General features: G+C 41.4%; 1 protein-coding gene across 1 annotated transcript in view; it reads right to left on the reverse strand.

The window, feature by feature from the left end:
* alk (ALK receptor tyrosine kinase) overlaps window positions 1–19,500 on the reverse strand; it is a 362,208-nt gene that overhangs the window by 61,345 nt on the left and 281,363 nt on the right. The window contains exon 5 of the mRNA XM_085767765.1: window positions 12,613–12,746. Within this exon, the coding sequence (XP_085623891.1) occupies window positions 12,613–12,746 (134 nt within the window). The remainder of the gene's footprint in view (window positions 1–12,612; window positions 12,747–19,500) is intronic.

Here is a 19,500-nt window from a genome sequence, read left to right on the forward strand (position 1 = left end):
GGCAAATTACATTTTTCTACTGGCTCAAACATGTCATGGTTTTAGTGTATGCAGAAGAACAAAGAAATCATCCTCTGTGCTGGGAGTAGTGGTTCTCTTTTTTACACTCCACTAGTTGGAATCAATTCAGCACTTAACATTTCAATGCTTTTGCATAACTGCATTGTGCATATCATGTGTTTGAGATTCCACTGATACAGATGTCTCACTCTGTAGCATATCATAAAATCATGCAAAGCAGTTTGTCTCACCATTTGAATAAAACTTTTGCTATGGTTTGGTGGAGATTCCTTGTCGATTTGAATAAAGACAGATGTTTCCTTGTTGAAGTCAAGCTGCAAATACACAGTCTGGAGCCAGGCGGAGGGTCGACGTGTACTCAAATTAATATGGCTTTTGTTTTACTACAGATGAGCGAGCATGTCAGTCATATTCTGAAATCCCTGTTTGCTCTGAAAGAAAAAAAAACCTAGAGAATTTCTGGGTTTGAGATCTGCTTGTGCTTTGTGCGTACAGAATGAAAATGACTCTAAAGCACTCCAAGAGAGAAAATACAACAAGAAAACATGGACTACCACAGACTTGACTGAGTCCAGCCATAACAATTCATTGGTAGTTAGAGCTCATTTATCCTTTTCTGATCATTCATTACTTTGTGTTCTCTAATCTCACTTCCTACAATGATGGAGTGTTCTCTGTCATGAGGTAAAAATCCCAAGGGCTCCAAGCAAGAGATGCACCACTACCCCCCCACCACACTGAAGCCAGGATCCAGAGATATTCATGGAGATTTACAGAGGCTGGGTTGCTAAAGATGGATGCGGCTGGGTCTCCCGCTGGACAGTCGACAGGACAAGAAGTATTCGCTCATGAATTCAATTAACTGCACACGGCCACGCTCGATTGGTCAGAGCTCTGCCCAATCACTATTGCTATCTGTCATACTCACTGCCGGAGAGAGGCATCGGCACACATACGAGAGGGAGACTGACTGAGACAGAAAATAATACCTTTAATGTCTCTTCTATATTCCAGGGATTCATTTTTTCTTTTTACACAACAGAATACAATTTTTTTCTAAGTATTGTCTGAGTTCATTAAAGCTATAATTTCTCATACTGATTCTTTCTGGTGGCACATTTTTTAAATGACTTGCCTGTAGATGTACTGTAATGTATTGTACTGTAGGTTAAAGCTAGAATCACAGCAACCACAGTCTACAGCCATGCTAACAGTACTAACCTCAGCATGCTAAAATCTCATTATGATAGCAGTGTTTGCCTTCTTAACTAAGCATGTCAACATACTTGCATTTTGATAACTAACAAACAGGAAGTAGAACTGAGGTGGATTCGATGTCATTAGATGATGGAGCTAGTCGAGAAGCCAGGTGATCCCCAGAGCTTTAACCAAATCTTATTAAAATGTGTGGAGCTAGGTCTGGCTATGAAATGATATAATTTAAAGGGGACACATTATGGAAATACCACATTTTGGAGGCTCTTTATCATATACGTATATGTGGGTGTTTGTCTTGCCTTCCAGCCCCCAAATGTGAGAACTGACAAAAGAAAATCTGTCATTTTAGGCTCCTGAGGTTGAAATCCTATGAGCTGTTCCCTCAGTTGTCATCCAATGATGTCATTAGTTTTTGAATTTGCATAATATCACCCCTACCTACCTGTGAGAACAGGTACTGGAAGAGGGGGTGGGGCAGGGCAAGCAATGGTTCATTTGCATTTAAAGGGACAGACACTGAAACCAGTCATTCTGAACAGGGCTGTTTTGAGAGGATGAACAGAGCTGTGATGTTTGATCCTTGGGGGATTTTGACCAAAGCATGTCAGACATGTCTTTAAGACACCTGGGAACTATTTTAATTTGTGGAAAAGAGGCGTAACATATGACCGTTAAGTGTTCTCAGTAGGCAGTTGGTTGAGGGGACAATAAATGGTAAATGGTAAATGGTCTGTATTTATATAGCGCTTTACTATACCTGTAACGATACCCAAAGCGCTTTACAGTATATCGCATTCACCCATTCACACACACATTCACACACTGATGGCGGAAGCTGCCATGCAAGGCGCTAACCACGACCCATCAGGAGCAAGGTGGGTAAGGTGTCTTGCCCAAGGACACTACGGCAGCAACCGGGACAGAGCGGGATTCGAACCGCCAACCCTCTGATCATAGGACGACCCGCTCTACCACCTGAGCCACTGCCGCCCCATAAGTCTTAAGTGAGTTATAAACAGATGATAGGAGGGGAATGTAAAAGCCAGTGAAGGTAACAGTGCTAAAAAACACTGGAAGCTTGTTTGTTGATGACTCCATTTCTCAGATAACATTAGCTAGTGCTGAACACTGCTGGCACTGGAGAGCAGAAAGGAAGCAGTGAAGAAAAGCACTCAGGAGTGAGCATTAATATCTCCTCCATTGAATTTCAAAGAAAAATCTCTTTCAAAAAATTTGGTCTATTACACAGAAAACACTTCACAGATGATTTTACACAACAGTGACAGTCAGGAGAGATACAATTTTTTTTCAGTTATTTACACACACAGGCAATAGAAAATAATGAATGCATGCAAATTACTTTGCATTCTTAAATGTAGTAGAAACCAGTTGACAGCACTTTTGTTTTCTCCATTGTGCATTATCATGTTTAAAGTAGCTATTAGAAGATGAAGATGATCAGCAACAATACCAATATGAGTGATGATTAAAGGAAACACTCCCCACACTATTACACCACCAGCATGGACTGATGACTTGAGCAATTTGGTTTTACGGATTCATGATGGTGAAACTAAATTCTGATCCTACCACTGCTGGTTACAACAACTGAAAATTCACATACAATAAAACTGGTGTGGAGCTACTAGAATTATATTGCACAGCACGGCATAGCCTGTCAGTGTAGCCTGTTTGAAATTTCATGGACAGAAGTGATTAAAAGCGTCATGCAGGAATTCTCAGGGTAAATCTATCCTCAACAGAATAAAATGGGATTTAAGGTTGGTGTATCTTAATTACTGCCTTTCCATCAATGATCCTTTAAGTCCATAACATCCAGAAATTTTCTCCTCCCTGCCAGGTCAGGGTTGATTTAGACATCTGTTCCATTTGGCATGTGTATTGCTGGGAACACACTGCTCGGTGCCCTGGGCCATTTAACACTTGCCCAATATCTTCAAATGAAACTTACCTGTTGAGATTGCATTGGATATGTGCCTGCAACAGAAAACCAGTCTGTGTTGAAAGGATGCTGCTAGGGGAATGCCCCAAGGCAAGAGATTAGAGGTAGATGTGATGAAGCCTCATACTGCTGATAGGGCCTTCTCTTGGCAGCCTCCATTTTCTGTTAATTGATGAGCTGTGTTTTTTGTTTTTGGTTGTTCCTACTTTGTCACTGGGCATTCTCTTAGTGGATAACAATGTGTGACCACCAAAAAGTTTTCAAGGGAGCTTAAAGTATCCGGAGCTGTCAGAAGTTCTACACATCCTCACAAGAAAGAGAAAAAAATCTAATTAGATCAGAGTAAATCTGGCAGGTGGGTGAATTGCTGGCTGCCCCCGAGGTTCCTGAAGGCCTTGGCCTAAACTAAAGAGTGTTCCCTCTAACTTTCTTATCTTCATGTGCTCATGAAACAGAGACACATCAAGAATCTCAAAAATTACATTTTAGTTCTGATCTCTTCGTCCCGGCCATCAAGCAGACAGCAAATGAGACTGGAGGTGGGGAGAAAATAACTAATCATTATCTTTACAGTCAAATCAATTGATAATTTACCCAACAGTTTAAACATGGTAACCTGCAACCTTTAACAATGTGTTTCACTGCTCTTTACAGTTGTTCTATTAAAGGACAGGTCCCGTTTTTTGCAACCTGGACTTTATTTCTGGCATAAAACACAGTTGTTTACTCATCCTTATAACTTTGGTGTCATTAGTAGTCCTTGGGACGATATTTAGATCCATTCAAGAGCTGCGTATATCCATATAGTGGGAGTGATCGGGTCACCAAGAATGCGCATTATGACACATTATCTGCTGTGAAACTTGTTCATTCACCAATATTTTGTTATGATTTGCTAGTGCTATTCTGGTTTGAGTCTGTTATTGTCATCGGTCTGTAGATTGGCCAACTAACTTATGAACTGGATGATGTCATCTCTGAGTGCCGCACGCAGCCGCAGCACGGCTCATTCAGTCTGCCATGGTCGGCTTGTTTACCTGGAATTTGCTACTGCTAGTTTTGTGCAACATGGCTGAATATTTGTCAGATTTCTACACACCCCAGATGACAATAACGTAAGTAGTTTCACGGCAGATAATGTGTTATTATATTATATTATAATATAATGTAATTATATTTAGAGGCTGCATTCTCGGTGCCCTGATCACTCCCACTATATGGATCTCAAATGGATCCAAATATTGTCTGAAGGACCCTGAAAGTTGTATGGGTGAGTAAACCACCGTATTTTATGCAAGAAATAAGGTCCAGGTTGTACTGTAAAAAACGGCACTTCTCCTTTAAACTTTGTTATCTGTCTTAGACTGTCACAAACCCAACTTCAGTAATAATATTTGAATTGAAAGATGTATCATGTGGGATGAAAAAACAACAACTGGATACTTCAGGACACACCCGAGGTAATGTGTAGGGAAAGTAACAAGCTAGGTGGAGGTAGGTCAGTAAAATGTACTGTTTAGCAACAGGCCAGTGTCACTCAAGTTGCAGAATTACATGTGCTGCTGGAGTAGACAGTGAATGATGTAATAAATACATACGGTCTAGTTAATACTGCTCCCAGGCCGAGGCTAAAGTGCAGCAAATAATCAGCCATTTGGGGGATTCAAATTAAAACTAATGAACTAATATACACATTTTCTTACTATGCATACTGACTGACTGACTTGAGTGAACTGATGTGACTAAAAAAGGCATGTCACATTAAATAAAAAAACTAAATAAAATGTCTTCAGTGTTCGTCAGGTCCACTACAACAGCTTTAATGATCATTAGATTGTAACAACAATCTGGAAAACTACAACATGGATGAACACTATTCTTCTAAAAGATATTCCTGCACTTGGTGTTTTAATGATGGCGGTGCACAGTCACAGTGGGGTGCTGCCTAATGCTCGTCCAAAATCTCCCATGGGTGTTTAATTGGTTTGAGACCTGGTGACTGTGATAGCATATAATTCATGTAATTTTCATACTCATCAGGATAGAAACGTTTTCGTGGCCACTTAGAACAACTTTGTACTGATTTGCAGTGACCTCTCACTGTTCCACCATTAGCACCCCTGGGTGTGTTGGCACAGGCAGGGAGAGAGGGAGGGAGGGAGAGAGGGAGGGAGAGAGGGGGGCTATGGTTTTCGAAAATTGATTCAAGTTACAGATAGATCACAGATTGTAAGAATAGAATGTGTGAACACTCCTGTCTGTGTCTCTGCCTTCAGGGCTCCCGAGTCAGATAAAGATTTTTCAACAGACTTCTCGTCTTGTATTTTTCCATCACATGACTTAAGGTGATTTAATATTTATGTACGTTGTCCCGATAAGCCCATGGTGAACAATCACATTCATGTCTGAGACACATTTGACCTTTCGCAGCATATAAATAAGGGTATCTGTCTATGTAAGAGGGCATACCCTTGACCTTATCATTTCTTATAGGTTCTCTGTTGATAATATTCATATGGAAGATGCATGTTTTTTCTGATCATATGCGTTCTGTCATCGATGCCACCTTATCTAGTCCTTTGTGTGCTGCTCCTGGTTATTATTCCAGTTACATGCAGTAAATAATGAGTTCCCTGAAGCCCATCACAAAATGCCAGTGCTACCTCTATTTCTCCAAATAATTTAATTTTTCCTTTTCCGTTCCTCCTGTTCAGCTATTCTGGACTCACACATGGACAGTGCAGACTGAATTCCATCAGATCAGTGATTAGACAATACAAGTCTTAGGCAGGCATGTCATAAAGCAGAGGAGAGATGGAAAAGAGATTTCCTCTCTGTTTCATTTGAACGATTAAAAAAAACAACTCTGGCGAATTTCCAATCACCAGCAGAGGTCAATATTTCATTTAGTTAATCAGTAAACATTCTCACAGACCAAAAAAAAAAATTTGTTTATCACAATTTCCTTGGGCAGCACAGTGGTACTGTTCTCTGCATTTGATTTGCAGGCCTGAGGCCTTTCAGGGTCATTGCTCTCTCTGACACCACACCACACCACCATGCTGCTTAGGGGTCCTGTTACTTTAACTTAATCAATTTCAACTGTTTTCGCTGCCTGGTTTAAGATAGAACATTATGCATAAGAAGCCTCCAGCATCTTTTCACATGCAGTGGCCCTTTGTAACATAAAGTATACTTTTAGTATAATTGCCTCTTACATTCATGGTATTAATTCTCCCTTAGCCTCTGGCACTGTCCTTGCATGTTTTAAACATGCACTTATCCAACTGCGACTCAAAAGTCCTGACCTCCATGTGAAATGTTTAGGTTTGACCCATCACTTGATTGCCTTTTTTCATTTATTTTTTCAAAAATAATCGAGAAACCTATAGGGAAAAATACAGGCCTGTTCCTATTGGATCTTGATGCAGCATTGAATACTGTGGGTCATTACATCCTTTTGACACAGGTTGAACTGTAGATTGGTATTTAGGGTATTGCATTATCCTATATTAAACTATAATAATATGGTAAATGGATTTGCACTTATATAGCACTTTTCTAGTCACTTGGACCGCTCAAAGCGCTTTACACTGTATTGTCACATTCACCCACATTCATACATCCGATGATACATCGGAGGGCAAGTGTAGGTTCAGTATCTTGCCCAAAGACACTTCAACATATGGACTGAGGGAACCGGGAATCGAACCTCCGACCTTCCAGCCACCCCTATCTCAGATCTAGGACATTCTCAGTGGTTTTATTAGACACTTTTCTTGTTCCTCTGGCTCTGTCCCCTATGGGGTCCCTCAGGGATTCAGCCTGGCACTATTCTGTTCATTCTTTCGGCTACATTACTGGGAAGTATCATATCTCCTCTCACTTCTATGCTAATGATTCACATCTTCCACGGAAATCTTGGGATTCATTCCAGCCATTAAAAACTGGATAGCACACAATTCCCTTTACTAAACAGTAACAGAACCGAAACAATTGAATTTGGTCCATCTAATTCTGGAGACTATCTCACTTTTAGGCTAGACCACAAATACAATGTAGTGTATTGTATATCACAGCTCATCTCTATATTCTTTGCCTCTCAGCTCTGTTTTGACAAACAAATCAGTTCTACTCCTAGAACAAAATACCATTATCATCTTTTAATAATTATGTCCAAACTTAAACCACTTCTGTCTTTTCATGTCAAAGAATCCATTCAGCTATGTCACAACGAACACTTGACAGAGTTTATTTCTTTATGTGGATCCCTGTTAGCTCTCACACCTGGCTGCTGCTCCACAGTTGTTGTACCAGTTGCAGTTGGATGTGCTCTTCCCACCTCTGTTTTTACATCTTGGCTAAACACACATTTCTATTCACTGACCTTGAAATAGTGTCCCTAGTTATATCTGATTGTCTTTGGTATGTTTCTCTTGTGTTTTACGCTTGCTTTTATTTATGTTTTTACTATTTTAATAACCTTTGAACGGTGCTTTGGTCAGCCTGAGTTGTGTGTAAATGCACACTTTAAAGAATGGGACAAGTGAACCTAAATCATGCCAGCAAGTGCTCCAGTTAAATTCAAATACATGGGCTTGTGGGAAAGGCAGGCAAGACAAATAGATGAGATAAGAATCCCTTGTGGGGTTATGTCAGTGGTTTACCTTTTACAAAACAAAAGGAGATTGGTCAAGTGCTTGGTCAAGTGCTTGCACCTGAAGGGGACAGGAGTAGCTGTGTTACTCTCACTGGCTGCCTCGGGTGCGATCATGTAGGACCGGCACAGTAAGTATGTAAGGTGCCGTTCCTGCTTACACTGCTGACATAAGTTCACTGTGTGTGTGTGTGTGTGTTTGTCTACAAGACATTACTCAGTCTGCACATGTACCAGCACAGACTGGCCGGCACAGGCAGAGCTGATGACTGACAGGGAACAGTGAAATCAGTTCTAGTCTATCGCTCACTCTCACAGGCCACTGCCCGACTCTTCAAACCTTTTGCTGCGATTCTGCCATTCTTTTGAATCAAACCATGTTGTGTGTGAGCGTGTGTGTGAGAGTGTGTGTGTGTGTTATTGGTACCTTGGGCTTGTGCCTGCCACATCAATAATGAAAACTTTAGGGATGAGTTCATTTTGTTCATTCAGTCAAAGTGAAATTGAAAACTCAATTAAAGGCTTATGCTGAAATTTAAACGTGAGCTTCAGTGCCAGACTACGATACTAAGATTTTCAAATCACCATCACTCATCCATCCACATGTCCAACACTCTGTCCACTCCACCAGCTTTCTCCAACCCTATTTCCCTCATTGCCTCCACAGAGCTGTGTGTGATTGATGGGCCTAGGGACACCCTCACTCTACTGTGTACCTAATCGCAAAGTATAGACTTGCTGTAACGCTCCATTAGGAGCCTGCAGCAGCATGGTGTAATGGTTAGGGAAATGGGCCAGGGAGGGGAAGGTCACTGGTTCAAATTCCCATGGGCTTCACTGCTGCCTTGTCTCAATATACATGTCCAACTGAGGAAAGGATTTGACAATTTGCAGGGTAATACATGGGCGCATATTCCAAATATGCCCTTAAGTGTGCTTACATTGTTATAACTGTATTTGTCACATCTGTAATCGGTAACACTCTTCAGTGGATAAACATTATTATAACTGTAACTGTAAAGGCTAATGTGACCTTCTGCCTTGCCACAGGGGCAAAGTCAAGTCTGATATTGACTCAATGTGGTAATGAGCTTTACAGTCATCACAGCAGACTGTTTACCTCCAGGATGAGGAGCAGTGTCATTGACAGATTTGCTGCACTTGAATAATTAGATGAACAACCATCTGAAAAATACTAGCAGAAGTAAAAAAGCTGAAGAATCCTAACCTCCTGTCAGAAGGATGAGCTCATAGAACAACCACAAGTCACTTTGGGGCCAACAAATTGGATTGCTTGTTGGCCCTGTGACTGATGAGTTAATTAAAGTGGAGGGGTATGGGGAAAGAAGACAGACATTGCTCCATTTATTTATCCTGTATTGACTATATCTCCCTGCACTTCACTGGCTCGAGTAATCATGGCCTTTCTGCTGAAGAAAACAAGGAAGGGAGAGGAAAGGGATGTTTTCATTGTCAAATTTGATTAAAATGGAATTCATCTGCAAGATGTAGCAGAATCTGAGTCAGCCAACACGACTTGACTTAGAACTGTTGCACGTCTCAAAGCAGACATGCTGCAAAGACAACACGAGGCAATGGCCACATGAGGTTGGAAATGAAATGAATCTTTAGAATGTTTTTCTCCCTCACTGATTTGAGAGTGTGTAGAGTTCCTCTAAGTCTGCAGGAAACCATTATGCAACTGTCCTGCTCTGAGATACAGAACATTTTGTGTCCACACACTTTTATCTGGTGAAATTAAAACTTCAAACCTTTGGGACCAAATTTTGTACAGTTAATTAAGTTTGGATCAGTCTTTACACCAGCCAACCCAAAAGCCTGACAATACAGGACATTAATAGCTGTAATTAACTAATTTTGAATGCAGGCAACTGGAACAAATAAAACAAACAAGTGTTTTCTGGCAGAGACGGATCAGAGAGCCTGGATGGAGCTCCCTGGCTTGGTGTTGTGTGCTAGGTGGGAAGGAAGGTAATTTGAGCCCAGTCTTGTGACAGGTGCTGGAGGGGAAAGTGGGGGAGGTTTAGAGCGCCGCGAAATGCTGAGAGGCCGCGTGGCGAGCGTGCCGAGACGGATCAGGGCTTAGTTTGGGAGTGGGATGTGTGTAGTGGGTGCTGTGCTGGGGACCCAGGTGTTGCCTGAGGAGAGTGTGGCACGTCTGCATGCTTTCTCTCTCCCACTAGCCACAGCTTATGCGCTGAGGAACACAGTGAACCCAGACAACAAACACACACTGTTCAACTGAGACTGGATTTGCATGAGCAACAGCACTCCCTCTGCTCTGTCCTTCCAATGACACAAGAAGACAGTTAGACAAACAATCACAGGAGGATCATTAATACTGTAGCCGGATTGATTTGTTTGTTACCTTTATCTTTTAATTCTTTCAATTTAAATTTTTTGCACTTATTAGAAGCTTTTCTCCTCAGTCATGGATCATTTGAGGAAGTGACTAATTCCCTCAGTCATCACTTCAAGCATCACATTAGCATCAGGACCTTTCTTTCAGTTGAACAGACTTTTATTTTTAGTTCATATTAAATGTTAAAGTTAAGGTAGGCACTGTTGAGGATTTGGATAAAATGTTAAAAGTATGACAAGCTCTATTGAATTTTCCTTTCCCTTGTTCCACTCATTCTCACACTCCTCCACACAAGCATTTGCATATTTGACAACAGAAGCAGACAATGTAATGGGGAAGTCAGATGTTGCTGCTTTGTTATGGGGCTGTCAGTGTTGGCCACCTGCGAGAAACTCACCTCTATTTCAAACATGTCACTTGAACCAAAATTGAAGAATTGGAGATGTGAAAATGCTTTGTGTCAAACGAGGTTCCTCATTCGTCCACAGCTAAATGTTGACCAAGTATAAAAGCTTGTCATTGTTGCAGAGCTCATTGAGACTCACCCTCAATAAAAGTAGAGGAGATTAAAATTCTGGACTGTGTGCATCTCTCTGAATTCAAAAAGAGGCCTTGGGGAATGATCAACCTTTGTATGATGGTCTGTCTGCTTTTGTGGAAAAATACAAGCTGAAGCCTTCCAGTATGTGGCGTAACAAGGAATTGGATATGGGGGAACTCTGAAGGCGCCGTACATAATACTGGTCCATGCTGTCAGTCTTTGTGATCCACCTGAACTCTCTGGACAGAGATCAGGACAACTGCAGATGACAATAGCTGACAGGAAGTGGAACAAATGTTCGTGTAATGAGGCAAAATTCCCAGGAGTCCAATGTGTCCAGTAGCAAAATATTTGCCCCGGTCCTACAAACAGGAAAACAACCTAAGCCAACCGTTTCTCACTATTTCTACCTCTGTGTAAAATGACCAAGACAGCTTTTATCTGACCACAATTAACAAATGAATATATATGATAAGCCACAAAAACAGACCAGGTGTAAGATGTGCTGCTGACAGAAGGTATGGATTTTGATCATAATCTCCAACATGTATAAATCTGGTATTCATTTTTACATGAAAGGGTAAATGCTGCTAATTGCCAGTGTTTACTAGCTGGGGACTGTTTTGAGGGGCTTTAGAACTCATTCTGCTTGTTCTCAGTGCTGCAGATGTTAAAAGATACACAAACCATCTAATCAGTGTACTCATTGAAGTAGTTTTACATGAGAATACAAATATAAATACATTTAGATCCAGATTTTGAAGAAAGGCAGGTTTGTGAGCACAATGTTGTGTAAACAACATTATATCAATGAAGGGAACTCTTTTGAGTGCCAGTTTTAAGATTTAATTTAGTCCATGAGAATCAGCTACATCTCTTTCGGTCACCCTTTACTTGATTATTCCTTTTTATGTGAGTTCAGCAGACACCAACACAGTCTGGTAAACAAGTTGGGAAACTTTTCTTACTGAAGTCCTTAATGAACTCACTCACATAATCCTGCATATTTCAACATGTAGCTGTTTGTAAAATGACATTAAAGACATTAAATGGATGATTCCATACAGTACAACAATCTGTACCATTAAAGCATCACTTAGTTTGGTAAAACATCTTGTATCTCTGTTCCTGTCTGTCTGCTAGAGGAAACAAGGGCTTTATCCATATTTCCTCTTTAAATGCTTAAGCAAGGGTTGCTGTGCTTCTCCATCTAGCTCAGAGGAAATTGAATCAGTTATATTAATCCAATTTCAGGAGCTTTCGAGGTTGACAGAGAAGGATATTATTTGAGTCTCGAGCAGTCTACGCATTTCATTCCACAACATGGTGTAATAAAGTTAAAAATCACAGAATGTAGCTGTGCAATTTCCACTTTGACATGTTTGAGCTGCTTTGGGAACTCGGTCAGTGCAGACATGTGACACACATTTAGTCTGTATACACATAGATTATAAACACAGACTGTGACAGGAAACACACAGACAAGGGGAAAAACACAAGCACAACTAAAAACTTGAGGAGAATCCACCAAAAGCGCTGGTTTGGACTTGTTTTGAAAGATTTTATATTAAATCAGATAATTAGATAAAGCAGTTAACCAGAGGCCAAAGTGACATCTGATACTGTATCAGTGAAAAACAGCCATCAGTTGAACATTCAATCTAACTAGAAAATATTTCCACATATTATTGATAAAACGCTTGAATCAATTTATAAGCTGCTTTAGTTTTTCACACAATCCAGCATCTGCACTAATATTGCATACAAGTAGAGAGAAGAACATAACTTTACAATAATGTCTTAAAGAAGTAAAGTGCATGCCAGCTTACCCATGGTGCAGTTGGTGGTGAAGCGGGGCTCGATGGTGGCCGTGTCGTCCTGTGGGACGCGCTGATCGTAGCTGGCCGAGACCCGAAACGGCGACCCTCCGTGGGTTCCCAGAGTGAGATGGACCACTGCCCAGCTGCCAAGGAGAGAAAGCAGGAGCATGGTCAGTGTGAGGAGCAGACACCATGGCCGACAGAGAACCCCGCATCCGCGACGGGGGTGGGGGGTCTGGGCGGCAGGGGCCTGCTCCGTCTGAGCTCCCAGACTCTCTGAGGTGGGACTGTCCGGGACTTCAGCGGATGCCGTCATGGGGGGTTCCTCGTTCTCTTCCATTTTGGGAGGGTTGCTGTCTTCCTTAGTCTGGTGATGCATGGCCCACCCTTTGAGCCCACCCCAGACCGCTGTGGAGGTTCAGAGGTGGCGCCTCTGCTGAGGTCTACGTGTGAAGGGGGCTTTCTGCCTGGACCTTAAAGCCACCTGGTGTGTGGTTGAGAGGCAACAACACACCCAGGGCAGGTTGTAGTGTTGAGGCGAAGCTGCAGTCCTGTGGTGAATGCTGTCCTCCCTCACCCAGCGGCTGGCTTTGTGTAGTTCAACTGTACCTAATTTTATTAAGCAAATCGTGCTGATTTCTCTTTGGCTCCGAGCTCATCAACAATCTCTCCCTCTCTCCCTCCCTCTGCCTCTCTCCCCTCCCCTGTCTCTTGCCCATCCCTTTATTTTTACATACCAGTAATGACATATCTATACTATTGTGCTGTTTCACTGAGCAGTGTCCAATTTACATTTCACATCGCCAGCTCATGTATAAAATTGAAAACACTTTGACAGTTTGTTGTTATCATGGTGCCTTGACACAACTTACTTTTTAATTCAAATACCTATAGGTATAAACACTATGCAATATAAACACAACTTAATGAATGAAGACTGATAAAGCAGTTTAGTCCCATGTTAAGCTGTGCTATTAAATTAAATCATGCTACTTGGCATGAACATAATTCAACATAAAAATCAAAAGGTCACACTAAATCAAACAGCAATGATTCACTCGGACTGAGAAATCAAACTCTGCATCTACATTCAGCTTTTAGCTCATTGTTTTGGTTTGATACTGAGTGTTTTTACTCCACATCTATCAATCTGTGTCCTGCAGCTGTTTTCAGAAGGTAACAACAGTGATTAAACAACAGTTTGTACACATAGCAGCTGAGGAGGAGCTTCAACTATCACACAGTAGAATTACAGATCATTTCAGGTGTTGGTAGAGAGACAACTAGAGCTAAAAATGAGAGTGAATACTGGATAATATTGGATAACAATAATGTTAAACAAAAAGTGACTAGTTTGATGATAACATTTCTTCTAGATAACTGTGCTATAACATGTTAGTAATAGAATTAAATTATTATTCCTCCGATCTGATCCAAACACATGACACAACATTTATTAGACCTCTGTCAATGTTCAGTTTAATCTTGTGGTTTTGTGCCGTTCTGTGTAATGTTTTTCTCCTTGGACACACTGGTCACTGCTACACCACTTTCCACAGATAATACTTGCTCGGAGTCATAGCCACTGAGCCGTCTGCTTATCAATGCATGGTTGTGTGAATATGAGAATTGTGTGGTGTCATTTGTTGCGGCTAGCCAATGCACTGCCGTCTGCACCTCCTCACCACTCATCAGCCACTTCCCAACCATGTTGCATTAGACCCATGAGATACCGTGTGCAATCCATTGTGGTGTTCAGTGTAACTGTACATAAAGTTACATACTCTACATTTCGACATCGGGCGACTGAACTGAAGTGTAGCCTACTTGGTTTTGTTGTATATTACATTGGAAACATACCCACAACTTTATTACTTTTCCCTCCAGACGTAAAACAATATGAAGACCACCGGATCGGTACATTCTTACCACAGGTCTTAACCAGCCTGATCCCTGATGAAAACATTACTCTCACAGATCTCAGCAGGTCTCTACCTTTCCATTATGACGTGTGCATTGGGAAACGTACAGTGTTTATTTTGGGGTTTATTTTGTGCTTTGTTTGGAGAGAACTGTGCTAGTAATAGAACAGCAAACATAAATGCACACACGCACACACACACGGCCCCACTACACAAACAAGCTCTGAGCTTTTCTGATTTCCCCAATGTCTGTGCCCTGACTCAACAGGCTTTGCATTACTACCTTTGCCAGCTCCCCCTCTTATGTTTTTCTTTTTTTAATGTTGCCATGGCTTTTCTCTATCCTCCTCTCTTCTACCGCTCTCACCTCTTTCCAAGCCCCTTTTTTCACTAAACCCTCCTTGCTCTCTCTCCCTCCCTGTCCCTCCTCCCAGGTTTTTCTCAAAGTGGAGAGAAGGTGTTGAGCAGATGGGAAGTGATTTTATAGCACCGCGCTACATCGTTAGTGAACAGCTTTGCAGTGTGGGACCTGCTCCCTGCCATATCCTATAATAGAAAGGAAATGAAGCCCTAGATAAGAGCTGCCACTGTCTCCTTGATAACCTTGAAATGATTTGCCAAATGAGTAATATACATATGGTGTGGCTAAACGCACCAGAAGACCAGCTGACGGCTGTAATGGCCTTTTCTGTTCAATCTGCAGACAGAATTGTATTTGCACAGGAATGTCTCTGTGCATAAGATAAACACAAACATATGCATGACCACTCAGTGCACTTAAAGTAGATAAACAGGGATGGAAGTTTTCAGTGTTCAAACATAAAACAAATGAAGAAATATCTGGTGCAGCAGTGTAAACAGTTTGTGCTCGACTGTGGTAATAAAGTGGACATCACTGTTCATCCAGACTGAGGTGATCAACGTGAACCTGCATGATCTCTGTCTGCTCACAGTGGATTCTCACAGTGTCTCCTCAACTCCTTAATTATTTTTAATGTCTCATCAAGCTATGTTTGTGCCGGTGCTCACAGAACTGATTAACTGCACAGTGGATCAGAGCAGAGCTGCCAGAGCACATCACTCAAACATTTAAATATAATTAGCAGCATGCCATGCAAGGCACAGGCCTAAATATAAATAAATAAAAAGGAAAATGAATGATAAAGACTCCTCATGCAGGAATTAGATATACATGACTAATCCAAATGCGGATGCTCATAATTCTCATTATGGTCCTTTGTGTCCTAACAGCCTGTTTGTTATTTAAAATCACCTGACCTTTGTTCTGAGTCTAGTTTGGTGAAAGCTTCTCCCATGATGGAAATGTTTTGTTTTCTTTCCGCCATAGAGAAACAAAAACAAAAAAGCAGCTCAGGCCTACTAATCTTTGCTGCCAATTGACAATTCTCATTTCATAATGCTATTCATTTATGCTCCCTTAGTGCTCTGCTCTGGCTAATGTAACTCTTTTAATTTTCATTTAGTGTGTATGTGTCTATGTGTGGGTTTGTTAGAGAGGACGTAGGATGCTTATGTCCTAACCGCATTAAGGTTTGTTTTTCTTCTGGCTTCTGGTTTGCATTAGCTGCAAGTCTCATCCATCAGTACCAACAATAAATGAAGAACAACAAGTGTGGTGGTACATGGCGCTAATGTTTCTCTGAGATGCTCGTTTCCAACATTTCCAACTCATGATCCACCTGAAAATTTAAAAGAAATGTTGACGGCCAGAATCGGCTCCTGTGACAAAACAGAAGCCAGATAATGACTTCACTCAGGACTTTTTATTTTAATGATAATGGCTAAACATTCAGGAGTAAGCTGAAAGCGCATTTGGCTTGTCACAGAGAAAGGCCTTAACACGAGGAGGAAGGAAACAATGAAAGAAGCCTTTACTTTAAACTTTAAAGATCATTTGTTGATGCAACTTTTGACCTCCCCTACAGAGTGTAGTTGTGTATTTATAGTTCAATCTTCAAAACAACATCTTGCAAGATTTGTTTTCCTCACATCTTGAGGTTAAAATAAAAATATGAATTACATTAGCTAGAAGGTTTTGAAGTGTGCATATGAAAGATTTTCATTTATTTATTATTAAGTTGAAACTTGTGCACACCGGCACGGACAGACAGGTGTGTAGGAGAAGACCTGGTGGTCGAGTAACGTGAGAAAAAGCTCCCGCACACTGTCATCACTTGCAGAGGTTTTATTGAGCAACGTTTCAGTCCTGAAACGTTGCTCAATTTATTTATTATTAAAATGATCCAACAATGATTGTACTTTTTTTTTTGACTTGTTTGTGCTTTTGAGCAAAAATCACTGTCATCCAGAAAACAACAACAAACCTTCAGTTATTTTCTGCTCTATACAAGACGGATTCAAATGAAACAATTAAGTACAATCATGTTTCCCTCCTGAGAAAAGGGTTTGTTCTGTGTTTCCAACTACACATTCCAATGTGTGTGCTTTTAACAGGACTAAAAACATTAGACCCAGCGGCTTAAAGAAGGACACGACTGCTTCTTTGTTTTCAGTTGACTGGGGTAATTTTGTTGTATATGCCTTTTATGATGCAGAGCAGGAGTTTAACAAATCACCGAGATCCCTCATGAGACAATAAACATTCAACTCCTAATGTGTTTTCATGGAGAAATGACATGGGGCTGTAAAGAGATGCTGACAGCATCACACAAGTGTCTTCCTTGTGTGTTCACTGGCCGTGCTTCAGTGATTTCCATCACGTGTTGTTTGGGCTGGTTAGTTTTTCGTCACTGTCCGGTAGTCCGGAAACAATTACAGACCACAAATTGAATCAGAAAACTAATTAAAAATCAAATATGAAGAAAAGGAGACAGGAAGATGATATATACTTTGACTTCAACTAAGAGGTCATTGAAGATCAAACAGCCAGTGTTGTAGTCAGGCCATGAATTCATTGGCTGTGTGTGGTTTTCCTTTTGCCCTCATTAACAGGTTAGAGGCAAAAGCTCTATTAACATGATCTGGACTAGGTGTTTCCCCTGTTTACAAGTGATGTGTTCATAGCGGCATATTACATAAAACTAACACCATTCACTGCAGTTATTTCTGTCTAGGCCTGAATATGATAAAGACATGAAAACAAATATTTTTTTAATCTATTTTAGCAGCTGTACAGTGGAGACAGTGGCACTCTGATATTTTCTGTCAACAATACATTGAAAATGAATGCATAATGAAGAGATCAAATATTGGAGGAGCTTGCAAACTCTATGTAGAGATAAAGCTGGCAGTAGGAACATTATCAAAGTAGTTGTATGCAATTGGTGAGTACACAGTGTGTGTCAGTATGCTAGAAATGTGCTTGGATAAGTCAGGTGGAGCATCAGAGTGCGGCCTCAGAAGGTCCAAACGTTCTTGGTCACATGCTGCCTGTTGTTACAGATATAAATGAGGCTGTGTTACCGAGCAAGCTTTTTATTACATGGTTTATCTGCCAGTGTTTCCCATTAATCACCTGGTCTAAATGAATCCTGCCCCAGGTTTATTATAAACCAGAAATGTATTCACACTCCACAAACATAAAATTCAATATCTTATGTGGTGATTTGTGCTACTTTGTAGAGCTGTGCATAACACATTGATTCACTAAGCCCCTCTGTGCCTCTTGGGGTACACAGACCTGGTGCATGTGCATGTATGTTCAGATTCAGATTCAGCTTTATTTGTCCTTTGCAAGGAAACTTGTTTTCACCCCCGTACGCCACACACAACCTCAAGATACATAAATACATACATTACATCACCCACCCATACACATTAAACAGGAACACACATTTAGCGACGCAATCTATTTAGTTCTGTTATAGCAGAGGGGACGAAGCTTCGGCTGAACTTGACCCTCTTCCAGGTCAGGGACCTGTACCGGCGGCCAGATGGAAGCAGCACAAAGTACGGGTTTAGGGGGTGACTGGGGTCCTGGGTGATGGTGAGTGCTCTGCGTGTTATGGCTATGGTGTTGAGGTCAGAGAGGATGGGGGTGGGGAGGCCAATGATTTTGGCAGCTCTATGAGTGATTTGTGTCAGTCTTTTTGTGTTGGGGGATGACAACATGTTGAAGAAGCAGGAGGAGCACTAGAGGAGGATGGGCTGAATTATGCTCTTGTACAGTAACAGTAGGAGGTGGGGGGCCACTGAGAGAGCTCTCAGTTTCCTGATGGCAGAGAGTCTTTGTTGGCTGCGTTTATGGATGTCGTGGATGTGTGATTCAAAGGTGAGTTTATTGTCTATAATGAGTCCCAGGTATCTGAAAGTATCTACCACCTCTACGGCTTCTCCGTTGATGTTGATGGGGTTGTGGGTGGGGAAGGGGGTTGACTTGCTTGTGCTGGGGGAGGTGATGACCAGTTCTTTGGTTTTGGACACATTGAGGTGCAGATGGTTGTCAGAGCACCACTGTGTGAGGTGAGAAATGGAGTTCTGGTATTCTGTGAGTGAAGTGTCTAAAAGTCCAACTACGACAGTGTCATCTGAGTATTTGAGATACTCAGATGACACAATGTTGTAGGACTGGGATCACTGGACGCTCACTATCGGCTCGCCATAAACTGAATCTAATCATGTGGGAAAAAGCCATGTCATATCCAACAAGGTGCAAGATGGCTGGCTTTTAAAGGATAATTACCGTTTTCTACATTCTGGACCTTATTTCTATCTTAAAATACAATCATTTACTCACCCAGACAACTTTGGTTTCATTACAAGTCGTTCCGATGAAATTAGCTCCAGCCGAGAGCCGCGTATATCCATATAATGCGAATCTACAGGCAGCAGAATGCAGCCTCTAAATAACACATTATCCGCCGCAAAACTCGTTCATTTCACCAATATTTTGTAATGATAAACTAGCTGATAAGCTCTGAGTTACCTGTTATCAACATCCGGGGTCTGTAGGTTGACCTACTGACCTCTGACCTGGATGATGTCATCTCCGACC

The sequence above is a fragment of the Trachurus japonicus genome, chromosome 22 (genome assembly GCF_045865225.1).
Source record: "Trachurus japonicus isolate A0001 chromosome 22, Traja_1.0".
NCBI classification, from domain to species: Eukaryota; Metazoa; Chordata; class Actinopteri; order Carangiformes; family Carangidae; genus Trachurus; species Trachurus japonicus.